This window comes from Prinia subflava, chromosome 15, assembly GCF_021018805.1.
Source record: "Prinia subflava isolate CZ2003 ecotype Zambia chromosome 15, Cam_Psub_1.2, whole genome shotgun sequence".
Classification (NCBI taxonomy): Eukaryota; Metazoa; Chordata; class Aves; order Passeriformes; family Cisticolidae; genus Prinia; species Prinia subflava.
In genome coordinates this window covers 6669833-6682176 of record NC_086261.1, presented here as the reverse complement: position 1 = coordinate 6682176, position 12344 = coordinate 6669833, and the positions used below count along the sequence as shown (strand labels likewise).

Genomic DNA, 12344 nt, shown 5'->3' with positions numbered 1-12344 from the left:
CACATTTGGGAATTGATAAACTTTTTTACAAGCAATGGCATTTCTCAAAGTACAAGTGAGTCTGGAGAATCTTGGAAAATTTCCAGATGTACTCGCTTTTCAATGAAACCTCAGGTTTTTGAGTGCTATAGCAAATGTGAGTATGTGGCTGTGGAAATAAATAGCCATAATGAAGGTGCTGCTGTCCTTGCCTTCCCTGGGATGTTCCTGCTTGGACCACACAGGATAAAGCCATAGAATCCCTGGGTCTAATCTCAGTCTGCCCTGGCAGCTGCCTGTGTTCAGTCCAGGCTTCTCTCTGTATTCCAGAGCAAACAATCCCACTTGCTGCACCTTATTCTGACATCTGCCTAAGATGAGGATCACTGCAAGGTGCACTCTGATTCAGAAAAACACCAGTCCTTGCTCTTGCCAAGACAAGTGTCCTTCTGTGTCAATCCACCCCACTTCCAAAAGCGCCTTCTGGAACAGACATGCAAATGCTTTTAATCAATCACATTTAATAACGATGATTGAGGTATGGGCAGTGGAGACAAGCCACTTATAACTACTGCTAGTCACAGTTTATTTTCTTCAGAGATGTAACCTGAAAGTGAAAATGATGAACCTATTTTTGCCATCCAGTCTAAGTGAAAAATCAAACAACAAACGAAACTCGGCATCCATAATGAATAGCAAACTGTGTTTTGAAATTCTAATGATTTAAAGTAATATTACCAGTAATATAAAGCAGAACTTCCATTTAACTGCATTGTTGAGACTCATCCATCTAGATTTAAACAGCAATCTCTCAACAGCAAACCCCTCAGTTCTCTGAAAAGGTTGCCAAGTTTTTAAAAGGCATGATAGGGGTATGTCATTTTCCATCCAAAAGGTAACAAAGATTTTTATCTCCTTTATCTTCAGTCTACACCCCAGGCAGGACACTCAACAGCAGCAAGCCAATGCCACCATACCAAAACCAGGCATGTTTGGTGCTTTATTCCACCCTTGTTACTTCATCCAGTAGCTCAGAAGCACCTGCAAACTAAGTGTTGGTCAGTCAATCTAAAAGGCATTTTATTAGCTCCGTGAATGAGCACATGTCTGTGTTTGTGCTCCAGGAAAAGGAACAGGAGATATATTTAAAAATACCCAGCTCTACACATTCTTCTGAGATGCCCTGTGGAGTTCACCCAATAAAACCGCTCAGGCTGTCTCTCCTGAGACTCTCTCTTATGGGAATGGGCTGAAAATGCAATGGCACAGTGGGCTGATCTCTCAGAGAAAGGTGAATTCTTCAGTGAATACCGAGTAGAAGATTTGATCTATGTCAGAATCTACCTCTGATGCCCACATTCATTGCCAGAAGGGTGAGATCACCAAAAAGTTGTTGTTGTGTCCTGTTTTGTTTAACATGTTCCCAAGGAGACCTGTTGGTGTAACAGTGTTTTACAGGCTTTGTGGGACATAGCAGGGGACTCTCAGCTAGGGAGATTTCCAACTGTTTGATCACCCAGCCGTGCAGACCTTTTAGACAAACCCTCCAGAGTTTTCAGTCAGTGAGGTACAGCTGCTGCTGCGAGAGCTTTTGAAACAAGCTGTTAATAATCATGGTTTTCATCTCAAAGAAAAGTCGTTTTAATGCATCTCTGCATCCAGCTGTCCCCTTGAAGTCCCTGTGCATCATGGGGAGATCAAATGACCGTAGCCATATGGGAAGAGAAATTGTCAAAGAAAACAGAGCCAGGCATACATTCTCTTTCTCCTTTGTCACCTCCAGCTCTCTCCCTGAATGCAGAATTTTAACATGGGGCCAGAGGCTGTTCAAATTGCAGAAGACTGTCCCAAAGAGGAGGTCAGATAAACCAGGGCAGTAATGCTGCTTTCCCCTAGCATCTCCAGAAAATCTCTCCATATGGATGGTGCTGGTTTATTCCTGGAAGAATTGAGGGTTGAAAGAGGCAGTTCAGTTTGTTCCTCTGACTTCATCAGATCAGCATTTTAATCACAGGGAAAGGTCAGGTGGTCCATTCTGCCTCCTCTCCTCCTTTGAAGTGAGACAGGTGGGCATTCACCATGCCAAGCAAACTGCTTATGGGAGGATATCTCTCTCCCTGTCAATCTTCTGCTTGCCAGGTTAATCCTGAATAAAATGGAAGGCCAGCTTTATCTTCATTGTGAATCTGCTGCTTTGGCCTTTCATCAGGAATCCCATAAAACTCACAGAAAATGGCAAAGGACAACAGGCACTGCACTGATTTCACCCAGGCTGCATGAGTGTCATCTGCTCAGAGAGTGGGTTGTTCCACCCTTTGATTTGGGAAACAATGTGAACTAAGATCCCCTTTGCCCTGACTTGACAGATGAACCTTATCTCCATCTACTGTCCAAATGAAGAAAACAGAAGGCACAGACATTGAATGAATTTGATGGGCTTTGTAACAGTTCTGAAATAAAGCTCAGCACTCCTGATTTATGTATCAATACAGCATCACTCCCTCCTTCGAAAGGAAAGGAATAGGTACCAGAGTGCACTGAGCTGATGGGCCATGGGGAGAAGAGTCTGTCTCAGTTTACTACAGGGATCAAATTCCCATTAGGCCCAGTGGAAAAGCCTTTGCCTGTAAGTTACACCAAAAATTAATGTGCATAAAAGGCTTCTCAGAAGTTGATTGCAGTAAAACACAATGGTGTTTCCATGTCAAGAAAAAAACCCATATGTTTTGGTTTCAAAGCATCCCTTGTTGAAAGGCAGGGGGAAAAAAGCCAAGATTTCTTTGATACAGTAGTTATTTCTCCCACAGGAGTTCTGTGTCAGAATTGCTCAATTTCCTAATAAGAATCATCATGAAAGTTCTCATTAATTCCACCTCAACTTACACCACCTTTTGAAAATGAGGCTGTGTTCTTCCATGAGAAGAGACCACGAGAAGAAAAACTCATCCTTGTTCTCTAAACCCCCAAAGGAAAGAAGATTTAGCTTTGTCCACGTAATTTCTTATCAAGCAAATGTTATTCTATTAGTCAATAGCTGGTCTAAAACACTTTTTCTCTTTTTTGTACCTTAGTAGTGCCTGAGGGCAGAAGAATCTCTACCATGTTATCTTTGTCCTCTCCAGAAGACATCTTGCGAAGTCGATGACAAATTCTTGATTTCTGAAACCTTGATTTCTGTATGGTGTGGTTGGTCCCCTCCCAGTAAAACAAAAGTCATAACAGCACACAGATCAAAAAGGAATACTAAGTCATTCATGGATATGAATGGGCTCTGTCTCCATCAGCCTCTGGAGGAGAATGACCAAGTTTCTTGTATTTTAAGAGATGATCTTCACCGCAATAGGCTTTCCTTCCCAAAACTGTATGAGGATAAATTGTTTTGCCTGTATGAAAAGGAAAAAGGTTATCCAGCTCTTGGAGATTTGAATCTTCACCCAAAGAATCCACCTAGATTATGATTAGGTCAACTCCTCATAAAATCAAACAATCAGGGGAATAAACCCAGATTTTTAATAACAGAAAATGTCTACAAATATTTTATTGATTTGGATTCATGTCCTTGCTTCTTCGCCATCCTAAATGAAACTGTATCTTTTGAAATAAACAGTTTCTTCTGAAACAGCAGTGCAGTAACCCTCTCTGTGGCACACAAGGCTCGCAGGATTGCAGGCACCAGAGTGAACTGGGCTGGCCAATGCAGCGGTGCAAGAACTTTTCACCTTGCTTACCCTGACCCTCACTCCTCACCTCCTGCAGCACGCCTGGCTTTGTCCAGGGGAGAAGGGAGGCTGCCTGGTGAGCTACTGAAGGCTGTTATTCCCTCTCACAGAATGTCTCACCCATTCCCACGAGTGTTCTGCCCTCCCAGCTCCATGGGGACTGAAATCAGCCTGCTTTTCCCGGGAATCTCAGCTCCCCATCCTTCCCCGCTGGCGCACCAGCGCCTCTGCCCTCGGGCCCACTGGGCCCTGTGGGCAAACAGGTGCAAATAGACTGCCCGTGAGACAAGTGCTTATTAAAAGAACAGGGGAAGGCAGGAGGGAATTATTTTCCATCCTGGTGTGGTGAGAGGAGCAGAGTCACGAGACCGGAGTCTGGCAGAAGCCAGCCGCACGTGTGGGCACGAGGAGCTGTGTGGATTTGGGATTCTGAGAGCCTGAGGTGTGCACACACCAGCCCTGGCAGACACGGGAAAGGGACACCTCTGCCTGGACAACAGCCTGTTCCTCAAGGAGCTGCTAGGTGGATTCTTTGGGTGGAGATTCAAATCTCCAAGAAGAACTAGATAACCTTTTTCCTTTTCATACAGGCAAAACAATTTATCCTCATACAGTTATGGGAAGGAAAGCCTAGTGTGGTGAAGACCATCTCTTAAAATACACGAAACTTGGTCATTCTCCTCCAGAGGCTGATGGAGACAGAGCCCATTCATATCCATGACTTAGTATTCCTTTTTGATCTGTGTGCTGTTATGACTTTTGTTTTACTGGGAGGGGACCAACCACACCATACAGAAATCAAGGTTTCAGAAATCAAGAATTTGTCATTGACTTTTTAAGATGTCTTCTAAACAGGACAAAACCACTGCCTTGTTCTGCATTCCCACTGACTGCTCTTGGAGGAAGGAGGGGTTTTACCTGCAGTCCCAGAGGCTTAAATCACCCCCAAATTTCTTTGCAAGAGTAATGATGGCACAAGCTGTGTTATCTATCCTGGCACAAACAGGAGTGATCACACAGAGGCAGCAACAACTATGATAGCAACAACTCCAGGAGCAATTCCCAACCCTGCTATCCCAGACCAAACAACACAAAAATCCCTCCTCATCTCTTGAACTCCCAGTATGTGTATGAAATTATTTTCTTTCTCTTAACACACATCAGTAGGATCTCTGCTGGTGCCAGTAGACACTGCTGGAGCCAACCATTATCAGTCCATATGTTTTTCAATACAAGAAACTTTTTGTGTGCACTTTGCTGAACATAATATAATAAACTTTAATTCAAAATGCCCATGAACACATTTTCTACTACAGACATTTTTCCTATTACAGATAAAACCAAGAGAACTGGACCAATGCATTGGACAGAAAAAATGTGTCTAAGCCATCACAACAAATGCAGCATAATATACTGAAAATAAGATTATGCTACACAAAGAAATGCTAGCAAGACCTATTCAGGCAAACACCTCTTTGTATGAAAATATCTCTTCTTATATTTCAAAGAGGGAAATTATTGAAACCTGAGGAAAAGAGAGGGTGGAAATTTTCTATTGTTGTAAGAATATTGATGTAATGTATAAATACATCTGTAGGCATACAAAGCAGCTAGGGAGGCTAGATAACTACCAGTAACTATCCTCAACTTACAAATACATAGACAGATGTTTTTAAAATATATTTACATGCTGTATGTGAAAGATAAGTAGTTTAAACAAATCCATATACCTCCTTCCATAATGTGGTTTATTCTATTAATTTGTTTATCTATAATGCAGTACCAAAATACACAATACTGAGTTGCATGACATGGCATAATGTGCCATTATATTATATCCAAATAGTCTAAGTTAAACAGCTTGGCCATAAGCATAAAGTCAGCCCCTCAACAGCTAAAAAGCAACAGTGTTAAACCATTCCTGATATTTCATTTGGTCCCCTGGAGTAACTACATTTTTTAATTTCCACATGACAACTTGTTTTATTTCACAAAACCTCTGCTTCAGGATGAGCAGTGCCTGTTGCCTGGAAAATCACCCCATGCAGCATTTTGTCCTCATCATTTAGCATGTGGTTCTGTGCATTATTTATTGTGCAGGATCCAAGCTCGCCACAAAAACAAATTATTAATTTGCTTCTCAATTTTTTTTTACTGTGGTTGTCACCAGAACTTCAGGTTTTTTCTTTTTTCCCCCAGTATTCATCACCTGGTTTCTCAAATACTGATGTGAGGCATGGTAGGATTATTTGCCATGTTGCACATGATTAACTCAGAGGCAGAGGTTTATAATACATTTTTCCAGACTGGCACCCAACTGATCCAGCAGCATGGGTAACCTGTCACATTTGCATTGCTGAAGGCAGGGAGAAAGGGCTCTCCTCCACCATTCATGATACAGTCCCATTTGTCCTCAGAGCACAAACCATCCTAGACAAGGATGAGGGACAGCAGAAGACAACAGAACTTCACTTTCCCTGTATGCACAGAAAGTCCTGCTGAGGCTCAGACTGTGACACATTCCTGTGCTCAGCTCAGCCATCACTGCTGCTGCTCCAGTCGGTCTCTGGGTGCATTTTGCACCCTGAGGTCCTGAATTCTCAGCCACAGAAAATTCTGGATAGCCCATCTGGAGGCATTTGCAGAGGAGCTGGCAGTGTACTCAGAGAAACAGCTGTGCCCAGCCCAGGGACAGAGAGACATTCTGGTCCCAGCAGAGTTGGTGGAAGGATTTCAGCACAGTCCAAGACATGTCACAGCTTCCTCTGAGGGTTTTTAGTGCCCTGTGCTGGTTCATGTGAGTAACAAACCTCAATATTTATTCTGTGACCTGGCAGGAATTTGGGATTAATGTATGGATGCTAGCCTGCTTTCTTCTTTGCTGCTTAGCAGTGCCCCATGGTGGTGAGCCAAGAGTTGTAGGGAAAAGCTCTGATTTACCTTCAGGTTCTCGTTGGACAGGGAGGAGATGACAGTGGAGGTGGGAAGGAAAAGCAATGACTCTGAAAGCTGAGGTGGGGACCTGCAGTACCTCTGTAGGATTGTTTATGGAGGATTATGCCTTTTCTTCAATGGTTAAAGCCAAAACCAGGCTCGTGCAGCCCAAGTGGCATTGGAGTAGAGACATGAAAAAGCTGCACCCACTATTTCTCCTTGAACCCTACAAGCCAAGGGCTTCCCTGTCCTAACTGCACTTCTTCTGCTGTTCCAAATCTAAAACTGTTTTTATAAGGAGTAGCAGGAATAAGTCCACTGCTGCTCACTTTAAGTACAACAATCCCAGTAAAACTCAGTTAATGAACCACATAAAAGTGGCCATCTGGTTTTGAGTTGATTTTTGTTCCCTCTAAGGCTATGCCACTAAACCTGGCCTGCCAGGCTGCCTCCCACCAACACAGATCCAAACTTTGAGCTCCTCCATCCCCAACCCAAATGAGTGGCCACCTGAGCAGTTCCTGGGATTTTTTTGCATCTATTTCTCTCAAAGCCAGGAATGTCAGCAGCTCTGCTGACAGAGTAAGTGCAAGGATGCAGAGGAGACAAAAGCATTTTGCAAAACACACTTCTATTCACTGTCACTGCAGCAGCACAGATACCTTCCCACTTGTCCTTAGGATAACAATAGCTCTGCCTTGTCAGCCAGCCAGCACCACAGCTCAGAAGGGGCAGCACAAAGAGCTGAGAGCTTCAAGTTAGCAAACAGCAGATCCTGTGTCTGTTCTGCTGGACACTGCGGCCACTCACAGATAAATCCCTCTGCAGAAACAACATCCACCACTGATACATAAGATTTGCATCTTTTCCCTGTCAAACCGTAGCATTTGGGAACCTGTGAAGTCCAACACAGTAAGACACAGTCTGAGCCAAAGATCTGCCAACGGCCCCAGGGGCTGCCAGCTTTGCAGAATATGTGAACGGGGACTGTGGCTTGGGGAAACATGTGAAAATCACACTGAGAGCCAACAGGAAATCTGGGACTCCTCAGGCAACACGATGTATCCTGCCATGGAATAAGATGTTCTGAGGGGTAACCAAGGCATGGGCAACGAGGAGGAGAGCAGGGAGAAGGAAAGGGAAGAATCAAAATGGTTCTTATTTGTTTAAATGATCAGAGAGTGGGGTGAGATAAAGGCCAGGGCAATGAGGAGGAGGAACTAAAATACCCTACAGTCTCAAGAGATTCAATAGTCTGGGTCACAAGGCAAGATGCTGGCTCCAGTTTTCTATTGCTCTTCTTAGTGAGTACCAGCTGTTTTCAACTAACACCCAGATACCTCCTCCTGACATTAAAATAACCAAGAGTTCTAATCCAAAACCTCTTGGGATTTTGCACTGAGGAGGCTGCCCGTAAAATGGGATGCCATGCTTTTTTGCCTGGTCAAAAACCATACATGGGGAGGTTGTTTAATTCTGCCACGCAATGGCCAGGGATCAGGTGAGAGTGGCAACCAGCCCAGCCTTGGCTGAGGGTCTAAATTGTCTGTGTGTGAAAGACAGAGCAGGGCTGGGCTGGGGCTGAGGAGCTCCATGTCAGGCAGTGAGAGATGGGAACAGAAACAGGTAACACTATCCAGGCCAGAGGGATGGGAGGTGACAATTGTAGGATCACACTGGAGAGGGAGAGTCAAGGAGAGAGAGTAAAGAAGAAGATAGCAAGGTTAGAAAGAAAATGAGAAATGACAGTAAAATCCTCAGAGCTTGACTCTGCCTACTGACACAAAACCTGTGAGACTGGGTGAGGGTTTTCTTAAATCTGAATTTCACATTTTTAAAGCCGAACATTGTAAGCAGTGAAGCACTTTTTACCTAGAGATCTGAAATGTCACGTCTTCCCTGCAGTGACATTTTGGTGACAAAATGCAGCTGCGCTTTGAAAGGAGTTTTTGCTATTCACCTTGTCACTTTGCAGAACATCCATAGCACATTGCACTTCCAGAGGTTTGAGCTGTCTTTGGAGGATCACGCTCCTTCACAGCACTGGGAACGGTTTTGAAGAACTCAAAAAATGTGTTTCTTTCCATGAGCAAAGCAGTTGCTCAGTTACAAAGTGCTCAGTGTTCTGGATTTGTTTTGCTTGATACTGCCCTTAACAAAGCCAGGCTGTGAGTCTAGAAGGGAAAGTGTCTAAGCCACAAAGAGAAGGTGACAGACCCTATCTCAGGTCTGGACATTCCTCCAACTCAGAATAAAAATCCGTGCCAGTGCTTGGAAGGGAAGTAGAAATTTAGCCCTGTGTGACTGACTGATGGAGAAAGATGCTTTTATTCTGAGTTTATAAAGACTGGCTGAATGTTCCCTCATTCTTCACCTGAAAGCTTTCAGCATTCAAAGCAATATTATGTGCTAAGAGAAACGGAAAATACCCAGTAATACCCTGCAGAATAGCCTGCTGTAAGCAGCAGATATGTTCTTCATGCCCAATAAAAGAATATGAACCAGCACTGACAATCCAGCAGGTCACAAAAACAAAGCAACCATGTTTTGGACAGCTGTTGCAGAAATAACAAAGTGTGGAGAGATGTTATCAGCAAAGGCAAACATCAACCAAAGTTATTATTTCCCAGGCCAATACTTTCCAGCTGTGTCAAATAAAGGTCTTTTTTATCACCTGATTTTTTAGCAGAGATGGTTGATGGTATTACAAAGTTATGCTGGTAATTTTTTGGCTGAAGGCAAGGGAAAGAGGTGAATCAGAACACGTAGTTGTCATCAACCCCTTAATTTCTGCCCTTCAGCACTGAAGCCTCCACATCAAACTGAAAATATAACAAGAAAGATTTTTTGATGTCCTCCAAATGAATATAGAGTTTTTGGAAATAAAGGTCTTGTACCAAGGTGGGATTTTGTAACCGTGGGGATGAATGCTGTGCTACCCTATGGTTTTATCAATACCATGCCTGCAGAGCTCCTAACCATTTCTAGTTTAGACCTCCATGTAGCTTTGTCAATGAACTGCATATGTGATTTTAAACTATAGATTCCAATTTAGATCTGGGTCTTGTCCAATTCTGTTCACAGATTATGCAGAGAACACCAGGACTGTTATGTTAGAGAGCATTAGAAAAAACAGATGTGCACTCAGCTCTCAATTATCCAAAGAAAGAGGGAGAGGACTATAGCCTGGATACAGCACCAACATGATGAATTAAATATGAATTAAAGAACCTGTAACAACATAGGGCAAACAAATTACACTGCCAAAATGTAAAAGGACAGCAGGATAATTAACTAGCAGCATGCCAGTTTACCTGCAGAACTCACTGACACAAGGGGCTACAGAGGGCAAACCAGTGTTTGATATGAGAAGTAAAAGTTGTTGACAGTTACATAAGCTTGGATAAATATGTCAAGGTTGATCAGCCCCCACAACTGTAGTTTCAAAGCCAATTGCTATCATTGGGTTTTATAACCTCCTCTGCATGCTTGTAGCTGATCACAGAGACCTCCGAAGACACAGGCTTGGGGCATGTGAATCCTTGGGCTGACCCAGGTGGGTCAGTCTTTTTTTCACACCCTCTCCCTCCCCCTCTCCCTCATTTTCTGTGTCTACAATGTGTGAGGCTTGGATGGCACGAGTAGCAGTCAGAGGATGCTGCTGCCTCATTTGTGAACATCCTGTCCCCACGGGTCTCTGGCCCACATCAGCACAGCTGCACACAAGGGCTCAGGGCACCTGAGGAGTGCACACAAGTGGCATTTCACCATGAGCATCTAAAAGCTGCTTTATATGCAAGTAGATTGTCTTGGCAAAGCAGTTCCCACCCATCCCTCACGACAAAACCAGGTTTATAAAAGCTCAGGTTCCCTCCCAAAACAGGCTCCCTATTTCATAGGGTAGCTCGTGCCACAGCCTGGATGCCTTCTCCTGCCATCCTTGCAGTGGGAAGACAGAGCCAGAGATGCCTCTCCTTCATCCCATGGCCAAGCTTGTCCATCAGGTATGATCCTGGACTGGGACTCTTCCCTCTGGTCCTTGGGACCATTCACTGAGCACACCCAACACCAGCACCTCACCAATCTCAAGAGTTTTTGTCACTTCCTTGGAGTGCTCGAGGGTTCCAGGCATACAGCTTGACAGGGAGGCACTTGCTCCTTGCAGGCAGATCTGTTTACTCGTGGCCCTCAGACACGCCGAGCTCAGACTGCCAGCGCTGTCAGGGCCCATTCATCTCACAGAGCCCTTGCCTCACACCTCCCTGCTGCCCTGCTGAGCACAGCCAGACCTCGGGAGCGGAGCCTCTGCCCTCACACGGGGCCCAGAGGTTGGTCATAGCAGTGATCACCAGCACTCATTGCTGAGCAGTGAAACCTCAGTTCATAAAGGCTTTTCAGGGCGGGAGGTGCAGGTCAGGGCTCCTGCACGCTGATGCTCTTAGAGCCAAGCCAGCCAGGAGCTCGTACCAACAGCCTCAGCCCAACAGGTCGCTGATGGGGAGTTAAAGAGGAAAACAAGCCCAAGCGCCTCTCTTGTTAGTTCAAGCTGTTCTTACCTGGAGGGTTGAGAGAAGGACTTGCAAGCCACTGGCTTCTTGTTCTGCCATGCTGCTCCCCACTCACACTCCCTCCTTGTAGCAGCAGACACAAAGCAGCTGGAAAGCCAAGCTGCCAACTTGCCTTGCTGCTGCCCCTGCGTCGTTTGAGAAACGAAGAACTAAACACAGATCCCCAGACACACGCACGCTGCTACCACCAATAATCACAGCAATGCAACTCTAGACCTCAGCAGGAGAGATAAATGCACCCCCTCCCTCCCAGCTCTCCCACTGTGACGAGAAGATTAATTCCTATATAAAGAATCCCGGGGATTAAGTAAAGTGCCCAGGAAAGGTCTGGGTGCTTGATGTGTGGTAGGGGGAGTGTGGGGAGGGTGGCAATAGCAACGAGAAAGCAGAAGAGCTACAAACCTCAAAGAAAGCCAGGGAGAAGGGAGGGAGCAGCGCTGGCTGCCTGACAGGCATTCCCAGCTGACCTGCTGATCCGTTCCAGACCCTGCGTGGAGTCGTCTCCGTTTGACTGGGTTCCAGTGAAACCGGAGACACGGAGAAGGCAAAGCCAGCCAGAGAGATGCCCTCGGTCTTAACGAGCGCTGACAACGAACGGAAGATACACCCGGCATGAGGGACAGGTGGAGCAAGGCTCGGGAGGGCTTTTGGCTCCCAACCCCGATGATTGTCCCAAGTGGCAGCTGCTGTGGCCACAGGCAGTGCCCTGCGGGGCAGGGAGTGACCGCAGAGGGGCATCTCATGGCTGCACAGGGAGGAAAGGCACCTCTTCAAGGTGTGGCTTGGGGCAGAGTTTGGTCCAAGGACCCCCACAGTGACCCACAGGTACCTACAGCTGTCTGTAAGCACAGCAGCTCGGAGCCTGGTTCACTCCCTGGTGCACAAGACACGCTGTAGTACAGTTGTAGTTGTAGCTTGAATTCCTAGGAGGGCACGGAGTCCACTTTTAGCTCCTGCCGAGTGATATCAAAGGGCTCGGTAAACAAGAAGGAGCAGATAAAGAAGTTGAGCAGAGGGTTAGGTGAGGATTTTCCAGCAAAATCTTTTCAATGTGAAAAGGTCGATTAGTCCCACAACAGGTATTTTTTCAGCTTTCTCAACGCCAGAATGGCATTTCTGGTCCTGAGAGACATCACTCCAGGAT

General features: G+C 45.4%; 1 protein-coding gene across 1 annotated transcript in view; it reads right to left on the bottom strand.

Moving 5' to 3' along the window:
* AGBL1 (AGBL carboxypeptidase 1) overlaps window positions 1-11327 on the bottom strand; it is a 267818-nt gene extending 256491 nt beyond the window's left edge. The window contains exon 1 of the mRNA XM_063412721.1: window positions 11189-11327. Coding sequence (XP_063268791.1) covers window positions 11189-11239 — 51 coding nt within the window. The 5' untranslated portion in view covers window positions 11240-11327. The remainder of the gene's footprint in view (window positions 1-11188) is intronic.
* Between the last annotated feature and the right edge of the window lie 1017 nt (window positions 11328-12344).